At 41.5% G+C, this 20,330-nt stretch overlaps 2 protein-coding genes across 6 annotated transcripts in view; one reads left to right on the top strand and one right to left on the bottom strand.

Moving 5' to 3' along the window:
* Positions 1-5,609, top strand: part of KLHL32 (kelch like family member 32) — a 136,302-nt gene extending 130,693 nt beyond the window's left edge. For all 5 annotated transcript variants that reach the window (XM_080389048.1, XM_080389046.1, XM_080389045.1 and 2 more), the window contains one exon: positions 349-5,609. In XM_080389048.1, the coding sequence (XP_080245174.1) occupies positions 349-510 (162 nt within the window). In that variant the 3' untranslated portion in view covers positions 511-5,609. The remainder of the gene's footprint in view (positions 1-348) is intronic.
* Positions 5,610-5,754: 145 nt separating this feature from the next.
* The window catches only part of MMS22L (MMS22 like, DNA repair protein), a 98,746-nt gene continuing 84,170 nt past the window's right edge, over positions 5,755-20,330 (bottom strand). Inside the window, exons 21-25 of the mRNA XM_080389042.1 lie at positions 19,462-19,673; positions 17,043-17,209; positions 15,513-15,609; positions 14,180-14,347; positions 5,755-12,040 (exon numbers count right to left, since the gene is read on the bottom strand). Of these exons, the coding sequence (XP_080245168.1) occupies positions 11,959-12,040; positions 14,180-14,347; positions 15,513-15,609; positions 17,043-17,209; positions 19,462-19,673 (726 nt within the window). The 3' untranslated portion in view covers positions 5,755-11,958. The remainder of the gene's footprint in view (positions 12,041-14,179; positions 14,348-15,512; positions 15,610-17,042; positions 17,210-19,461; positions 19,674-20,330) is intronic.

Below are 20,330 nucleotides of genomic sequence, written 5' to 3'. Positions count from 1 at the left end.
TCCAAATTCCATAGAGCTCCCTTGCTCCTTATACACCACCAAGTGACAAATCATTCATACTCTGTGGTGACAGTGGCACTTCTGTGCACAGTATTTTACTTGCACAGCGGCATGATCTGCTGCCTTGAAGCAGGATCCCGTGTCACTGTCTGCTGCTGAACGCCTAGCTAGCATAAGATTTGGGTGATGAGGACAGCAACAGATCACCAGATCCATAAATACAATATAAAAATGATCTGAAACTACCTTTCTGTTGGGATTAATAGTATATATGTGGTGTGTGCCAGCAAATCTTGTTTCCGCTTTCTTCTCTGATCTCTGAAATATTTTGTATGCTTTGACCTGCAGGTGCTGGATGTTAGCAAGGAAGGGAAGGAAGAAGTATTCTATGGCCCTACGCTCCCTTTTGCTTCCAATGGAATAGCAGCATGCTTTCTTCCAGCTCCTTATTTCACGTGCCCCAACCTTCAGACTCTGCAAGTGCCTCACCACAGGATCGGCACAATGTGAGACAAGGAAAGTGGACTTCATAAAATTATAAGTGGAGCGGGAAAAAATCAACCCGTGTGTATAGAAGGGTTTCTCTGGATCAGTGAGAAGAATGAATCTACACAGGCAGCTCCTTTACCTTCACACGTTTGTCTTAAAGCTGGATCACAACGGGCAGGAAGGAAGCTACAAAACCTACAGTTCCTCTCCTCTGCCTCAGATGTAGGAGCATAATACGTGAGAGTGTTTGGCACTTCTGGTGGTGACTCATTGCTACCTGTCTCTACTTCATTTCCTTATGCAACTTTGTGAATGCTCTCAGCTTCTCCTGAGCTGCTGCTCTGTGAAGTCTGCATGTTCAGTTGTTCACCAATGGCACCTTCAAAGCTGATAGAAAGCTCTGTTTATGTTGACAAAGACGATATGATACTGTGATAATTATGGAACTTACTTGATACCTTTGGCAAAAAGAATAACAAATGTGTTGACTTCCAATTCCAGACTCCATCGTTTACAGTTTCTCATTTAATACTACTTAATTTGAAATTTAAATACTGCAAAGCAGATTAAAACAAAAATAAAAAACAAACGAGCCCTATAGTATATGAGGGAGAGATAAAAATTGTCTCAGCTGAAAGACAAAGACACCGAAGCCTCATGGTTAAACCCAAATCTGAACTGAATGTGTTTGTCTGAGAATCTAAGGATCATTTTTGGATGTCATTTACCAAGGTCTACTATCAAATAAATGTTACCTTCTGTCATATGATCAAATCCTCATGACAGCTGCAGTCTTTTAATGGTGGAGAACAGCCTCTTTACTGTATAATTAAAATGTGCCATTTACTTAATATTTTTAATATCCAGTTTGCAAGGGGTCACCACATTTACAATTATCAATGAACAGTCTCATTTTGTCCAGCATATGGTCCCACAAATCACTGGTCTCCAGAGGCTAAACAGGTGTAGAACAATGTCAATATTTATTTATTTATTCTTTCAGTTTATATAGTGTGTCTGCATTCCGTACTCCAGGCATATGCCAGTTCACAATAAATACTCTAACCTGTTATATTTTGGCTTTGCTTGGATACTGCAGCCCATGTGTCTTACTTCCGTAAGTATTTATTTACATATCTAACAACAACCTCAATGCTTGTAAATATTAACCAAGCATGTAATTAAATCTTTCTCTATTTATGATTTGCGGGTACTGTGCACTTCTCTGCTTTACCTACTGATCTGTTCCCTGCCACTGTGTTATCTGAGCCAACCTATGAAAATCCTACTGATGCTCATGCAAATGCCGTGTGCAGAATACGCTGCAGCAATAGCCTGCGCTTGCTGGACAGGAACAGGTTTGACTTTGTCCAGTGAGCAATGTTTCCAAGTCAAATGCCTCTTTTAACTTTTAAGGGTCTGGTTAGTGATACAGGGAGGTGAATTTATCACCGTTTCCATCTCCAGCTGGGCAGCGTACTCATGGAACATCACCTTTTCTGGTAGTTTTCAGGTTAGAAAGTTCTGTGGGGTTTTTTTGCTGAGCTTTCTCACTCTTGTCGCATAAAGCAGAGCTGCGGCTGCAGAGTCTTCACCTGGCACACCGACTTGAGAGCTAACCGTGTCTTCCTCTGCACACAAAGCAAGCCTACAGCCAGGCAGTACTTTTCTGTAACTGCATGGGAGCTGTATAGGCTGTACATCAAGGTATTTGGTTTTTTTTTTTTTTTAGTTCCATTGATGTATTGGAAATCAGCATGCAAGGGCCAGCTCTCCTAAAAGGCCATTTACACTTTAAAAATCTGACTGTCGCCCAGCGTGGGCCACAGGTCCCAAGCCTGGCAAGTATTCAAAGCTCTCCTTACACGTGACTTGCAGGGACACAAACATACGACGTGTCTCATTTTCAAGAAGAGGTGGTTACAATAATCAAAACGTGTGTGTAGGGGCTTTGAGCCTCGTCCTGGAGGGGCCGCACCAGGTAAGCGCTCAGCTTTCGCTCCGGGTGCAGAACTGACATACGCTTCCTATTTTGCAGGTGGTGGGAGAATTAATTTCTTGCCCTTTGTAAAGCCCAGTGTGCTTCCAGACTATAGTGCAAAGTATATTTTGTAAGTCCCGACTTTAGTTTTGAGGCTTTTATTCCTAGGCCTCATAGTTTACCACAGCTGTAGCTATGAAATAATTTCTAAACTGCTCCTTCTGGAGAGCAAGAGGAGGGATGACGGTGGATCTGGCTGGCTGCTGAACGGCAGCAGTAAGCTGCGACAGCGGCCTGTGTTTGGGAAGCGGAGGGGGCAGCTTCCTTACACACAGCAGCATGTGCCTCTTGGTTCGAGGACTGAAAGGCAGGAGTCTACGGCAAGAAAGTTATTTGTCATGTTTGTTCTGCCCTTTAGACTCTTACTGTCCTGGTTGTTACCACCAATTGTCTGTGCTGGTGAACAGCAGTTTTAAACAGCTGTGCAATTGCATTACATTAGTTAAGGGTACCACAGCCACGGAGCCTCAGGACAGCCTTATGTTGCTGTTAGTGTCAGGATTCTGCTCTGGCTCTTTATCACCAGGCTCCACTGAGCACAGAGGAGTCTTTCACAACAACCTCCTTCCCGCTAAGTTTTTGTGCCACGCTTTCCTGTCTGGTTCTTTTTGCTTTTGTTGCAGGACCTACAGTACAGATGAGGTTGCTTTGCTGCACCTGGAGTCAGAAAATGCCACGTAACCCTCGCCAGGTGAGCAAACCCCAATTACTTCTTGCCAGATAAGAAAAGAGAATGGTGTCGGTGCAAGAGCAGGCAGAGAGCACGCTTGGTGCCAGCAGTGGCTCTGCTCTCTGGCTGAGGGGTCTCTGCTAGGGAGGAGCCAGGGCTGGGAGCACAAGCTGGCCTCACCTGCCCGCTGCAGCCGTGCCGGATCCTGCCAGCAAAGGCTGCCCAGTGAGCTGAAGCTTCTGAATCACCATGTCCTTGCTCCACCATCTCTCCATCTAGCATCCCTGGTTTCTGAAATGCACCAGTTGCAGACTCCTGTGTGCAAGCTCCAGAGCTGCCTCTGCTGTTCTAAATTTTGTGCCATTTTTAGCAAACACAAATCTCTGAACCCAACCTTTGCTCCCACCCAGCCTACCAGTTTGGTACACGGCTCTGAAATGCAGTTTAGCTTGGTTTTTCCACAGAGCCTTTCAGCTGTCTATGACAAGAATATTCCCGTGCTTGAGGGTTCTGTTCCTGGGGTCTGACCAGCACAGCGTGAGAGCAGCTGCCGACAAAGTCGCTCGGGTTCCCGGCTGGGACTGTGCAAGGTAAAGGTGCAGGTTGCAACTGGTAAGAGCTCACTAGTGATTCAGGAAAGAGGTATCCTTACCAGGGAATAATGCAGCAGCAGTTACTCTCAAGTTTGGAAGCTAGTGCAAGTTCTGTGCCCTGGATTCCTTAGATTTACAGATTAAAGCTTGTACCTGCAGCTAGGCTTTTGGGCCCCAAGATCTTGAGAGCTGTACTGCAAAGCTGTCCCGTGATCTCCTTTCTTGGAGAATTCTCATCAAGAGTAACATTTCATCCTTTGTATAGCATACTTCACCTTTGACTCCCAAAGATGTGTTATCAAATCTTAGCTATAAATAACCACAGTGGCAATCAGCTGCTTTGTGATTTTTATCCAAAAAAGACACAATTTCCAGAAGCAGCAGCACCAACCACCTCTTCTGCCCCTTTGGTTGCTATTGAGCATTTCACACCCAGGTGCTGACCAAAGAAATACTTACGTATTCTGAGCCACTGTGCAGCAATTCTGCTTCTCTGTACGTGTCTTTGTAATCCTTGTATCTCTAGTTGTGGCTTATGATTTGCTTCCTAACTTTGCAGTTTTCAGGGAAAGCACCTGACTCTCGGAATACTTTAAACTTCTGTAACTCTTTTTTTTCTGAAGTTTTGCCTTCCCTAGTTACCCTCCCCCAAACCTGTACAGACATTTAGTACATCAGTTGCAGAATCATGGAGAAATAGATAATTGAATATTCACACATGCAGAAACAACACAGGCAGAATGTGGAACAATGTGGAAACAAGCGCGAAAAGAGGCGGCATCTGTTTATTGAAAATTAGAATGTAGAATAAATTAAAAGGGCAAGGTTAAAACACTTCATCTGCAGGCAGAGTTTGTAGGGGAGGAAGACTTTGTAGGAAGTTTAGCACATAAATTATATAAAGGGCTTATACAGTTTTATTTTTGCAAAATGGGCTTTTTTGTTTTGTTTTTTTTTTTCCCCAAGGACACGTTTTTAAAGGGATAAAAAGTGTCCACATGAAGAATGGTTTTCCAATAGAGATGACTATATATAGCTGTTTCACAGTAATGCCAGAATTAAAATGCTTAGAATGTTAACTCTTGCTGTGGGTAGACTAAGTTATGTTGCAGTGCTTCAAGAGGAACAGCGTATTTTTAGCAATACCCTCAATTTATGTAAGTGAATGCTGCACTAATTTTCCTACCAGTGCCCATACAGGCCATGCTGGCCCTTTTTAAAACAAATAATGAATTTGGTAAACTTGCTTTTTTAATGCCTGTTTGGGTGACGTTCTACAGGGAGGAGAGAGATCCAAGGTAGTGTTTGATGAACTGAAAAAATGCAGTGAATTTGGTTGCAATGCGGAATTACCCTGCTGGCATTTCCCAGGCCTGCAAAGACACCACATCTATAAACACAGGATCTGAGAAACTGTTTTTTTGGGGTTGGTTTTTTTTGTTGTTGTTGTTCTGTACATACCTTCAAATTTCATATATTAAGCCTACCATGGTTTACCATTTTAAAGCTGCTCAAGTAGACAAAAGCCATATCCTAATAATTTATCATAAAACAAGCTTAATTATGCTAGGACATACTGACACTGCATCAGGTTTTTAATCTTCAACATAATTTTATAACCATTGCTAACAGATGGGCTGATTACACTGAATTTGAGTTTTAAGTAATAGTTAAAAATTACAAAATATGATTAAACTGAAAATACCCATGCATACATAATTTTCAGGAGCTACTGAAAGAAGGAAAAACATAGTGGAATAAAACCTCTTTTCTGTTTCCTGAGGGAAATACATTGCATTTAGGTGGACAGTTATCAAAGTTCCTTAAATGACTCTGTAAGTAGTGTATGCTATTGGCAGTTCCTTTTCTGTGCAATTACAACACATACGCAGAACCTTATTCTTTCTATAGGTCTGCTGCTCTATTCCAGCATAAAAGGCGTAAATTTTTCTATTTCAGAAGCTCTTTTATTGAAACAAGTGCCTTCCCTCTATTTTTTTTTTGTCATTGAAAATGAAAGGAAGAAGTAATTTAAATTACCATGTTCCTGCTCTTTAATAACAATAACAAATGGAAAACTCTTACAAAATAGAAGGACAGCTTTGTGGGACTAATGGAAGTTGCATGTGAATTTTGAACAGAAGGAGTCTTTTTTCCAGTTATCATTTTAAGGTTACCAAAAGAATGATAAACCAGACTTCCCTCTCCCTGCCATTGTTCATGGTGCACTGGACAGCTGCTTCATATCACAGGGATGATAATGGGTCAGAGGTGATAACTATCCTGAATTCTGGAATAAGGAAAATACAAAAATGAAATACTTTCTATTCAGCTCTCAGTTCTCTATATTGCAAAAAGAAAAGGGCATAGTAGTCATCTTATATCCTGGAACAGTCCTGTGGCCAATGAGATCAGCGTAGAAAATGCTCACAAGGCTCATGCCTGCTATACTTCAAACGGGTCTCCCGTCACCGTTATTAGCATTTCTAAATGAAAGGAGATATTGGACAAAGACCATGCACCAGGCTTGCTGAAATTTAGTATTTTGTTAAAACTCTATTGACATGTGGTGACCCTGTAGTTAGAGTAATCAATTAATGTTCAAAATGGCTTAATAACACCAACTTTTCATTATATAGAAGGGGAGCAGGACTAAGCCCAGGTGAAGTTTCTCTGAATTTCATTAGGTATTCTAGCTACAACTTTATTTTCAGGACCTTTTCCCCCTCAGTTCTGGAAATTAGTTAGAACTGCAGTAAATTTCCATCCTTGAAAGCAGTGTTATATTTAAGCAATATACTGTAAGAGAGACCCTTCCTTTCCACTAAGTGCTGCCCTAGCGCTACACAAACGCAGGCCAAAGGAGGATCCTACAGAAGGCAAGTCAGGTTAGTACTTCATGGTGCAGCTTCAGACCAAACTTGGGCCAAACAAAGCTGTCTGGAGTGGTCATCTGTTGTACAGCCAATGCGCTCACCTGCAGCACGGCTTTGGCACATCAGCTCTGACTTAACGCAGACCAGTGCAGTCCCCATCACGTTGTCTTGCACCCAGCAGCGGTTTGCCTTTCAGTGATCTGTTAATACTGAATGATTCTCTAAGACAACAGGCTGATGGCAACACTGCTTCCTGCAGCAGCATGTGTGGGCAGGTGCTGGCTGGAAAGAAAGGAATGAAGGACCCAGGCAGGGTTCTTAGCAATGCTGTTGCTCCAAGCCTGTGAGAGGACACAAAAGCCGGAATGAGCTGGGTAAAGAAGCAAAACTGCAGTGGTGTCTGTCTGTCCGAGTACCAGTAATAAGATGGATTGTTCTTGAAGGGTAGTTTGAACACAGAAGCAAATACATCAACAAGGTCTGTAAATCATAGAATAGTTTGGGTTGGAAGGGACCATCTAGTCCAACCCCCCCGCAATGAGCAGGGACATCTTCAACTAGATCAGGTTTCTCAGAGCCCTGTCCAACCTGGCCTTCAGCGTTTCCAGGGATGGGGCATCTACCACCTCTCTGGGCAATGTCTACCAGTATTTCACCACCCTCGTAAAAAAATCTCTTCCTTCTATCTAGTCTAAGTCTACCCTCTTTCAGCCTAAAACCATTACCCCTTGCCCTATCGCAGCAGGCCCTGACAGCAAGTCTGTCCCGTTCTTTCTCACAAGCCCCTTTCAGTGTTGAAAGGCCACAGTAAGGTCTCCCCGGAGCCTTCCCTTCTCCAGGCTGAACAGCCCCAGCTCTCTCAGCCCGTCCTCACGGGAGAGGTGCTCCAGCCCCCTGAGCATTTTCATGGCCCTCCTCCGGGCCCACCCCAACAGCTCCGTGTCTTTCCTGTGCTGAGGACCCCAGAGCTGGATGCAGCACTGCAGGTGGGGTCTCGCCAGAGCGGGGCAGAGGGGCAGAATCCGCTCCCTCGACCTGCTGGCCGTGTTCCCGTTGATGCAGCCCAGGCTACAGCTGGCTTTCTGGGCTGCGACTGCACGCTGCCAGCTGTTGTCCAGCTTTTCACCGCTCATCATCTGCAAACTTGCTGAGAGTGCACTCGATCCTGCTGTCTGTGTCACTGATGAACGTACTAAACAGTACTGGTCCCAGTACGGACCCCTAAGGGACACCACTTGTCATGGATCTCCATCTAGACATTGATGTTTTGGGATCTGAGGTCAAAAAAACCCAAGTCTGTTAAGAAGGATGGATTTATAAACGGAGAGGTATGGTGGTCCTGTATTCATATGAAGATAGCAAGTTAGTGACCACCACATGGGTTTTCATCAGGCAAATGCACCTTCTCTAACGCTGTGCGGTCAGTCAGATGCTAACTGAACAGTTCTTCCTGGAAGTCAATTTTCACTGTGCAACAGAATAGCTTCCCAAGTCCTGGAAATTTGGATGACATCACTCAGGCCACTGATCTAAACAGGACCAACCAAGATGTAGAGGTCTGCATCCATACGCGACTGAGATCATGCCGTCTCTAGCACTGTATTTTCCATTAAATGGTAGAAATGGCCATTATCTTCTAGAATAGCTTGAATGACTGTAAGCAAAAATACTCCCATTGTGTAGAACCGCCATGCAGATGCTGGGTGAAAGAAAGGAACACAGGTGCGCCTCCGCAACACATGGTGCAGGCTGAGCTGCTTGCAAGAGTCATTGATCCCCAGGCAAATCCCCAACGCTCAGCTCCTTTGTTGCAAGCACTATAAGGTCTGGCCCGCGCCTGGAACACAGCTCCCACTAGCACACCGATCCACACAGCTGCTGCTGTCACAGGCTGGTGACATCCAAATGACAGTTTCTGTTGTCTTCTGTGCAGTCAATGACAGCACTCATATCAGATATGGCATAAAGCTTAGCATACATCTCTAGGAAGGTGATCTTGGGACATACCTTTATTCATCTGCTGGAAATCATCACAGATTTGGCATGATCCTTTTCCTGTAACCAACGATCTTGTCACAGACTCGCGGAAGCCTTGCTTAATGGCTTTGCTGTGATACTCGCCTGGGATAAAGTAGAAAACAGGCATCTGATCTGTATTACTTAGTGGAGAGCAGATCATCCTGCAAATGGACCATCAGAGAAAGACATCTTCCCAGCCATTGGTGGAAGCCTTTGGTAACTCATGGCCCACTGCTTCTGAGAAACAAAGATGCCAAAACCTGTAAGGCTGGGCAAGGCAGTGACACATCTTTACCCTGTGGACTGCAGAGAACTTTTGTCCTGATGTTCCCTGGATTTCTCCCTATATAACCTTGAAAACAGACGTCTGAAATTACCTGTCCCAACATCCACAATGCAGAGGTGATGGATGACCTCAGTGAGGTATATGACTTGCTGGTAATACCAGAAGCATCTACTGGTTCTGGTTCAAACCACACATACACACACCGGCAGGAAAAGTACTCCAAAGCAAGAGTTTTAAGTAAGTTTAACATCAAAGAATTGCTTAGAATTCTTGTTGGCTCCTGTCCAAAGTCACTTCACACATATCCATCTGCTGGATAACCCCTAAGATGTTGTTTTCCACTGGCCAGGAGCCACATTCCATGCCGCCAGGCTACTGATCCCAGGGCAGAACTGAGTTGCTTCTGCTTTCATGCTCTTCCTATTCTGTGTACGGGGTCCTATACAGATGCCTCAGCATGCACCCACCAATTTCAGCCTTGTACAAATGGGCATGAATCTTTGGTGGAGGAAGAAGCAACAGCAAGTCTGGCAGGGGATGAGTTCCCTTTGGCTGACGGAGGTTAAGGATGCCACTCAGCAGTAGGCAGAAGTCCTGTTTGTAGTTCTCTTTACCTGATTTACAGCAAGGTTCTATCCTATTGTTTATGAAGGAGAGTGAAGAGGTAGACTTTGCATCTATATGCAGGTGAACTGCTCCTGTCAGTGGCAGCAACCCGTGTAAAAGACTTCCAGCTTTAAAAGCTTTTCCTGCTCTTTAGCTTAAGCAGTTCTCCATGCATTGTATAAGGAAGCTAGGCAGTTCTCCTGGTTTTGAACTAAAATGTTAATATCTAAAATAATACAGAAAGGTTTAATTTGAATAATGTTCAGTGTCCTAAGTAGTCTTTATACAGACCATCTAATAAGACGTAATACATAATTTCTTATAGTTGATGGCAGTTTTCAGTCTTTTCTATATAAATCAGCACTCTCTTTCCTCCTAACTGGTTTTAGACCGTTGTTCTGGTGTATACTTGGTAAGTCAGTGCAGACTAGCACTCTGCAAGCCTTCATCTCATTAATATTAGCAGAACTGTCAGTCACATCTGCAAATGTCCGTACCAAATAATTAGACCAAACCAGATTGCCCATTTGGCAGTGTTGATAAATATGATGCAAAATGCTTTATTTCTGTTTGCATTAACTTTCTGACAGAGAAGAATGGTAATTTCCAAACTGTTTAAATTAGTTTCTCATGCACCAGGAGCTGCTACGCATTTACATAAGGCCCTGTTGCTTTTTCAGAAACTTCCAACCATTACAGATAGCATTAAATATGTCTGCAACAACCTACTAAACACATCGTTAAATGTTTTGTTATACCTGCTCTGTCCTTTAAAAGCTGAAGAATTTTACTCTCAGGAAGTACTACTATAGTCAGACATCTGTTCTGTGTGGTAGGACTCAAATTTCGAAGACATCTCTATCAATCTCTTGGAGAGGTTTTTATTTTTTTATTTACTTTTTCAAAAAGCTTTTTAGAAGCACAATCCTCCTGAGATGAATAAAACTCCTCCCAGATACAGAAGCTTACAAGAAACTACAATGCAAGTTCAGTAAGTCACTTTCATAATGAAAAGAACCTCCATGTTCCGCACTATTAAGTAGCCTAAAGAGGCTTTTAGTTACTGCATTATCTGATGTAACGATAGCTGATTTAGGCAAAAAGATTATCTAGTTCGACTTGATCAGATTACTGTAATGAAAAAGAAGCTGCTCCAAACACAAGATTTTAAGGATTTTTGTGGAGCTATTAGACACAAAAATAATCTTTCCTTCCCTTTAATATCATTATGTTAAAATTTTAGCAACTTTAGAAGTAAGCAGCCTGTTCACCAGTGTTGCCGTTAAGAACAAACTTACCACTCCCAAAGTCCAGTAAGTAGCTGCAGAAATACAGGTTACTGAGGGAAGTGAAAAACGTGAACACCGCAGCCACTAATGAAAGTTTCCTATGGAGTTCGGGGAAAAAAAAAATTACATAGAAAAACTTACAGAGCTAGACCTGTCCTGGGAAAGCCCATAAGATAATCCATAACAACAAAATATTTGAAAGATCCAACTTTCCCGGCAAACCGGAATAATTACTAGCTTATGATCAAATGGAATAAATTCCCCAAACGAGTATTTTCTTTAGAAGCCTGTCCTCTCTTTTCTCACACCATTTACACCTAGTCTAAGTTAAATGGATAATTAACAGTGTCATAACTAATAAAAAGAACACGGGATCACTGGAAATTATGGGTTAATTTATAGAACATAGTATTGAAAAGGAAAAGAACAGAAAATCTGAACCTATTTTTCCTTATTTTACCCACAAAGACAACAGAAAAGATTTTACACTGGATTCTGAAAGACTTTATTTAATACACGTGGGGGGTTAAGATAGCTATATACATTTTGTGCAACATACACACAAGCCCTCTCTTAACAAGTGATAGTTCTGTCACACTGGCACAACTCCCGGTGAACGCACTACACTCAAGTTCAGTACTAGAGATCACAGTTTTTTTCTCGTTCTACTGAAACAAATGAGAAATTACAAAGATACGGTTTTCTTAAGAACATACTGAATAAAATTTTTAGAGGGTCAGGTGTCACTCAATGTGAGTTGTGAAATTACTTTGATTCTTTGAAATCCTACCTCGTACGTCGCCATACGGACTCTGCTCATATCGACATTTTAACGTGGAATAAATTTGCTGTATCTTTCAATTGCCATTCAACAGTATATTCAGAGTTACTCTTCATATGCACAACAATATTCGAATACCACAGAAATTACTAAAATCAATACATACCTTTGGGGAAAAAACCCACAAAACTGATAAATGTAATGTCATTGTAAAGATGAAGAATTTGGTTAGTGTGTTGTTGACTTCAGTTTTAGGTATCGACAGTGTCAGAACATTCAAGAGGAAAGGATTAATCACCAGCACACTGCTAACCTGTCTCACTTTCCAGTTTTTGTATCTCATTTCGCCCAGCCTCTGAGAGGTAAGATAAGAGTCTTTTATAGGCTTCTCTGTTAAAAAAAAACACAACAAAAGAATGTAACATGTTACTTAATCTCACACATCCTAGGAGTAAAAGCACACAATTCCCAAACACATTGTTTACACATATTGGGATTACTAAAACACAGTAACTTCCCCCCTCCCATCTATTCAACTGCTTGCTTTGCTGTGAATTTTTAGCGTGGCCAGGTCGGAAGAAGAGTAAGGATTGCGCTGTTTACAGCTAGAACTGTAGTGAAGATGCTTAGAAGTCTACTTCTTAGTAAACTGCTGTAAAATAGATTTATTTTTTTTTTGAAAACATGGAGTTTCCAAGGCTTGGATGAGAATGGCATGCAGGCTTCATCATGTTTGCTATCTGATTTCTGCCTAAGAAATCTCTCTGTGACTCATGCTACAGAACAGTGATGCGAGCCACTGGCACTAGGGTGCAGACTGGCACTGACACAGATTTAGACCACCATCCTCTACAAAGGGCAATGACTGTTTTAAAATAAACCTGGAATTCAGGAGGGGGCTGTCACTCAAGTGAATTTTCCAGAAGAGTGCTTATGTGTTGATAAGACTTTTCACCTTAAGTTCATTTTAATACTCTCCAACCTAGACAATATAATTATTGTTAAAGTACTTCCTCTGACATTTAGGTCTATTCTAATTATCTATCTTTGTCATGAAATATCAACTTGAGCAAACAAAACTGCAGTTTTCATACTAGTCCCTTGCAATAACAACACTAGACATCATGACTGTAAGCATCTAATGCAACCTCTGAATTTTGTTTCTTTTATATATATATATGGGTTTGCACTTTAAGGTCTACAGTAATTGCACAGAATATTTTAATACAATTTTACTCAGTGGCCCGGATGGAAGAGAAAAAAATTGGGTATTAGTGTTCTTACAATAAAGATGTTCATGGATCATATTCTAAAACCAAATTATTAACACAAATCATCAACAACCGATTAGATAATATGTACATTAAGTGATGAGGCTAAAAGAAATGTAGCTCTTCAGTAATCTCCAAGCATCTATTTCAGGAAGCTCAAACTACCTGCTTTTTCATACTTTGTAGATAAAGGGATGAATTTTACCTTATTAACAATATAAAAAAAGAGAAATTTCCTATGAAATAGCTGTCAAAAAATCAAAACAAGGTAGTATGAAAATCCTGCATATAAGGTACTTCAGTCTGACCTTGGGTGAATTCCCTTAAATAAAAGCAAACGTATTTGTTGATAGAGGATGATAAAAAGTGAATAATATAATTACAAATCAGTTAAATATATTTTTCATTAAATGAAAAATTAATACCCTGTGACTACCCTTTGCTGTCTCATGACTTACATTCTCGCACAAGTCTTGTCTTTGGGGTTTTTTATAGCCCAGGGCTTGCCAACACACACCTCACAACTTCTCCAGCCCGAGGCGTGACTGGGATCCCACCTCCCGAGCAGTCCCAGTATACGCACCAAGGCAAACAGTGAGGCCAGTTCCTTGCCCAGAGTACAGGGGAGTGGAGGGCAGGGCCAGCCTCCCCGTCAGCAGAACTAACAGCAGGAGCCCTTCTGGCTCCCTGGCATTTCGTAACAGCATTCATACAGGTGCGGGAAGTTCAGTGCTGCATCTGCAGCCAGAGACACCACCCCCCGTGTGGGGCTGCCACCTCACGTGCCATCTCCTCCTCACGCGAGATGGATGCACAAGTCAAACATTTCTGTCTTAAGTTCCTGGGAGCAAACAGATGAGGGGTGAGCCTGCTAAGCCTGTTGGGGAGAGGAAGCTAGCCTCCGCTGGATGTCCACAGCTCTCGGACGTTTGTATTGGGAGAGAACTCTTGAAATTAAGCTACGGGTACTTCTTTATTCTGTTTTGCAACGTACAGTATAGTGAGCAGAGGCAACCTGGCTCCACATGAATTCCACCGGGGTCTGTATACCCTAGTGTGAAAACATCTCTGGAAATATTTAGCAATTATAGATGGATTAAAACCATGAAAGGTCTGAGGACCTTTTCACACTATAACACACTTTAAAAAAAATCACTCAATTTTTAGTATCTGTGCTGCTGTCTAACGCTGCTTTCTTTCAAGAGACTAAACCTCTACTGCTTATTGTCAAAAAACAATATTAAAATAAAATTCAAACCTCAGTGCAGCATTTCTTCCAAGACCTTGTTTGTGCTCCAGATCCTTCAGAGACTGTGTGATTGTGGGAATCAGGCTGGTAACTAACGTCTGATCCAAGACTGCCACAGTTTCTAGGATGCTAAAAACCCGGTGATCATACACGGTGGTATAGTCCTGGATAAACTGCCTGAGGGGACACAGAGGCATTTAATGCAAGGTCAAAACCAGATGCAGAGAACATGCCAAGAACAACTGAAGAGTGTAATCAGAACAAGCAATCTGGCTGCATGGCAATTTTCATATTGTTACACTGAAATACTCTACATGGAATACTTTCTTTAAACGAAGGTGTGCTTTTGAAGACTAATGCTAAAAATCCGACACATTTCTTTTTGAGCAAATTGGCAGATTCTGCTGCTGTTTCACCAGGGCTGACTTGTTCCAGAGCACTTTTTAACATGTCTGAATGCAAAACTAAAACATGTATTTATTATTTAATAGAAAATAATGATTAAAAAAAGACCAGCAAAACAAGAGATCTAGATTAAAGTCTGCAGAAATAATGTTGGCGTTTCTTATAAGGCTGCACTGGATCTTAAGCAGGACAGACCATGGGGTGGAAGTACATCCATTTGTCTTCCTGAGGGTTTGAGGTCTTTAAAGATCACAGATTACATTCAAATCAGAAGTAACACTCCAGGGATGACACATCCCATGAAAGTGATGTATCATGTGCAGACTGGCATGCCCACAAACACCCATTCTTATTCCAGTGAGTCTCTCTGAAGCTTTCATCTAGATACGACCCCATACAACACCAGTGCTTAGGTCTGCAAAACGTCTTTGGGTCTCACCTCACGCAGCTCTTCTACACTGTCCATGTGAGAAACAGAATTCATTTTGCAGAGGTATGGAATAAGTACAGTTTACATTATAATACTCTATTATTTATTTTTCACAAAATCTACTCAATTAAAAGAAAAAAAGCAGCTAAGCTTGTTGTATGAGGATTTGATGTCCATTATATGCACTTCACCTTAAGCTCACACATCTTTCATTGCACCTAACACTGGCCATCAACGTTTATATGGAGCTTTTCCCATTGCAGCAGTGCCATGCCCCTCTGTCATATACCTTTCAAAACAGTCCCTAATCCATGAGAAAGCAGGTATATTTCTCTTCTACTTTTGGCCAAGCTATGTTTAAAACCAGTGTCAAGAGTAGTGTTATTTAAATACCATAAACAAGTGACAATGCAGTATGTTAAGGATAATTAGTTATTCTGAAAAAACATGTTTGCTGTCAATTGGCTTGCAGTAACTTCACTGCCAATTGGCATATTTTCCAGTTACCTAAATACAGAAGTCAGCTGGGCGGCACGTTCTCCTCTTGACCCTGCTTGGCAGCCTTCTACCATGTACTGTACAATGTCTGTAGATATTTTTTTAACTGTAAAAGCAAAATCACAAGATTCACACAGAGCTCTTGAACTGACCATCTGGAGAATGTCTTTCATGAAGACTAAAATTTTTTACATGAGAAAAAAAAATGTTTTATCTTACTTTGATGCAAGGGAAATTACTGTGAGAGCAGTTAGATTGGCTATAGAAGAACAGAATGAATCACAAATTTATGCAAAAGTCTTATTTTCACCACCGTCATCCTTTAAAGATACAGATTTTTAAGTACACTATGATCTCTTTGAGTCAAAGCAAAGAGACACACACTTAGTGGAAACAGATATTTTATTTAAATTTAAGTTCTATTTGTATTCTTTAATCACTCCTATTTGAAATAAAGAACAGCAGCTATAGCACTATATCCTGCCCAAAGCTATATAGATCTGCTCCTTCCAATGGTGGATATTGTTCTGAAATCCACCCTACCTCTTTTTTTTAAGGGGAAAACCACCCCACTGTTTTCTTCCCCCTCATTTTTTCCAAACAAATATTCAAGTTACAAGATATTGTAACTTGAATTGTCCCATTGTAAGGGTGGAACTGGGCTGTGAAGGCGTTTCTACACAGGCGTGCTGGAGCCCTGTCTGGGCAGGCAGAGCGGGCGGCCACAGCAGCACACGACACCCAGCTCGCTCTCGCCGCAGCGTATTGCAGGGTAGGCACTCTCTGTTTCAGCACACATGGCCATGGTGGCAAAAGGGGGAAGAAAGTTGTGTGATGATTCAGCTGATTTCCTAAGCATATATCTTGTCCTTCAATATATATCTTTTATAGACCAGAATCAAAAAGTATTTTATGAGACAAAATCCCCAGAAGCTGTCAGAGGTGGATCCCCATTTTGCTTAATGCTTCTCCTGGCAGCAAGAAGTGGAAATGTTGAGCTTATGCACACATGAGCATCCATTATACCACAGTGGGGTAAACAGAGTGCTTCATTTTTTAAGAAACTAAAAAGAAAGACATTCTCACTGCCAAACAAAGCATGCTAAGAGAAGAAAGAGGACTCAAAGATACCTTCAGACAGCAACACACTACTTTTAATCCATTTATAAAGCCTCTATGGCAAGAATGTATGCTAGTCTTATCTTTTCTTGCACCTAAAGGGGTTTGAGACCACTTCCACAGTTACCAAGTCTGGGAGAAATGAGGTGGGAAGGATGGGGGGAAAGAAAATACTCTTCAGATTCCCAAGAAGCTTATCACTAGTTCATAAGAGGACAAAAGAAAGCAAGACAGTTCTCTGCTTCTTGAAAACAGAAGTCCCAGACCAGTTAATGAAAAAAGAAAGCTTGTCCAGTTTATCCAGCCAAAGTATCTCATTCACCTCATCTAAAAGTCTTAAATATTGGGATGAAAGATGCTCAGGAATACAAAAATCTTACATGTGTGCAGAGACATATTCAAAGCAAACAAGCAGCTTACCTTGTAGCTCATTAACCATCACCATGCATTTCAACACAGCTGGGAGAACCAAGTCAGCGTCACACAGCTCAGTGCTCTGGGTTCTCTCAAGTACTTCAAGAACGAAAGCCAGAACGGAGGCCAGGCGAGGAGGTGGAGCGTTACCTTTGAACTGCATGTACTTTTCACTGGGAAGACAAAGCAACCAGAAAAAAAGTCTGTAATTTGGTTTTTCCATTCAAAGCAAGCACCACATACTTCAAACATAGATTTCTATCTTTATCTAGGCTCAGCTAATGGCTTCTATTTGTCTTAGTCTTAGCAAGGACTCCCAATTTATCAGAGGACAGTGATGCCTTCTGACTCTTCTACTGAGAGAGAAGTGAGAAATAACAGTTACCATAATTACAGTTAAAAATCCAAGTATGATTATAAAAGTTAAAATACAAAGGCAGCTTCATAAAATAACCAAATAAAGGGAGGAGCCAAGATTCTAAGACCCTAAGACAACATCTAAAATACAACTGTTGTTGAATTACTTTATTTAGCTTTATGAGCTTTTGTAAACTCACAATCAAACTCGTGGTAACAGCTCTGCTGTTATGCTAGTACTGTTATTTTATTTTTGTCAACAGTATGTTGTAATGGGACTGCCGATGTCTGCTTTTGCTCTGTCAGAATTAACACAGACCTCTCCAGCATAAAACTGGTCACAAAGATAAAAGGTGACCTGCCAATCTGCAACAAAAGCAAATTTTGACATCCTGCACATTGAGTGTTCCAATTTGAACAGCTTGATTTGTTGTTTTTCTGCAAAAGGATTCAAGAATCGGAATTACTGTTGGTTTGACATTACAAATTACTGAAATCTGAAGTTTAAATTGAAGCGTTCAGGAGAGAAGATTGCAGGTGAAAAACCCACAGCACTTATTCGTCAATTAGCAACAGCATTCCAGAACCTTCAAAAAAACTTCAGATATTTAATATTAGGTACCACATGCATGTTTACTGAGCAATGCATCAATAAAAACCCCCATCCCCGTTAAAAGTAAGGAGTGCTTCTACAGCTTTCACAGAGCCGGGTATTTCACTGCACAGCTTCAGAGCACTGGTATAACCCGGCAAATGAAAGCTGAAACATGTCTTTGTATTACGCAGCCTTACTCACTTGAATATTGGCAACTCTGAAATCTTCTCTCCCTTTAGTTTACTACGAAACTCTAACACTAATTTTTTGGGGAGTGCTTTTCGACTAAAACAGTTCTCTGACTTGGATAATACACCCCTCATCCTGTGGTTTGACTTTCTCTGTGCAGCAGCAAGACCTTTCATACAGCGAAACGGCTAGTGAGCTCTGCACAAACCGACGTAGACCTGGTGACTGCCTCCTGACCGCCAACAGTCTGCAACTCAGAGTGCTGCTGCTCACTCACACGGCGTCCTTCCCAGACCACCAAGGAACGTTTCACGTCTTACAAATCGCCAAGTGCCCTTACACTTTCAGAACTTTCTTTCCACTATCAAATTTAAAATTTTAAAAATGCATACACACATTCAAGCATAACTTTATTAAGATGACAAAGTTTGAGTATTCAAAAATTAAAAACATGTCAGAACTAAGACTGTGAAATCTTAATTCACTGCCTTAATATGTGACAATACAGGCGTTACTTACGGGACTGCCTATCATATTTACCTGAGATCAAGGCTGAAATTCTTTTAATCAACATGCATTCACACTCTTTAACAAAGAAAAATGCAATTACCTTGGATATAAGAAATCACCTTATATTTGGGGGGGTTTAATTCCTCTCCCAACATATACAAAAAGTACAAATGATTCCCTCTCCTGTGGTATACAAAACAAAGCTTCAGCCTTTCAGCAGCAGGTCCAGCATTTATAGCTGCTGTTGATGTTGTGCAAGTAGTGCCACACCGTGAACAAGTACTGTCTCCCTGCCTCTACGCCTCCCTCTTCCCACCCTCCAAACTTTCTGTTTCCCCTGGGCAGCTGGCACCCCTAGGTGTACCCTGACACACACAGCACGATGGGCCCTCCCGTGCACAGGTACGTGCCAACCATAAGTGTTACAGCTCTGCAGCCCTAAATATTGCCTGAGACACAAGCATTTGATGATGTATATTGGAGGGTAATTTGTCAAGAAAAATACTTGCTTTTCACATGGCCCCATGTGGCATTTTTTCTCATAGTTTAGGACCTTTATCCTCAATGACCATCTCACTAGGCTCCAAATCTTCCCAATTTTACTCTCCTAATGTATATATGTTGTCATTCCTTTGCTCCCTGGGCAGCAACTCGCAGGCTCTTCCCATAGCCAAACCATCAGTTAACCGAGAAGAAAGCAGTGGCATTCCCTTCCCCATCAGCCCGTTGTGAAATCTGAATGAGTGATGGGTTTGTTACTTTGCTGGTCCTTACTTTATGACATGCAGAGTGGTCTTCCGCAGACGGAGCATCTGGGGGACTGTAATGGAACTGCATAAAGCAGTCAGCATAGGATGCTGTCCAGCTCCAAGTGCAGAGGGAGAAGAAGGGAGAAATCGTCCAAAATACTGCTGAATAATGCTCCCAAGCAGTTGATTTAAATAGGCACCCTGTGTCTGGGACTGACAACATATAAAGGACAGGCCCTGTAGCAGAAAATTTTAGAAAGTGAGAAATCAAATAAATCCTTAACAATGTTTTTTAATAAATCTTTCACATCCATAGGCTACATACTCACTACACGCTGTGTAAACCGCTGCACAGAGTAACTACTGCATGACAAATAAGCAACAGTAATAAATGAAGACAGAATCAGAGCAAAGCTTGCAAAGGAGAGAAAAATCTTTACTACACTAATTGATATATTGGAAGATAAGCGTTGGGACACACAAGCTCCCCTTCAAATTTGAAATAAAACCTTGGCATTTCAGACCTGAGAAGTGTTTCTGTGCCCAAGAGCTCCTCATTTCTTTTTCAACTCTGTACGTGCTCTAACATAGTATATTTGTCAGGTAAGATTTATGAAGGGAGAGAAAGAATACCTCATCTGTTTGTAAAGCACGATGTGAAAGTTTTGTACAAACAATACAGCAGAAAAATGAGCACTTTGAATCGTGGCCTGACAAGAAACCTTTTGCTCATAGTGTGAACAAATCAGGGTAAATTAGGCATCATTTATAAAGGATTTAGAGTGTTTTTTTTAAAAAAAATATCTGTGTAAGGTAAGGCTAAACCTGCTGCGATTTATCCAATATAAGCTATATTGATCCAGAGAAAAATCTATAATCTTGCCCAGAAAGTGC

The sequence above is a fragment of the Falco punctatus genome (genome assembly GCF_963210335.1).
Source record: "Falco punctatus genome assembly, chromosome: 5".
NCBI classification, from domain to species: Eukaryota; Metazoa; Chordata; class Aves; order Falconiformes; family Falconidae; genus Falco; species Falco punctatus.
Note: the sequence above shows the minus strand (reverse complement) of the source record. Positions and strands in the feature narration are given on the sequence as shown.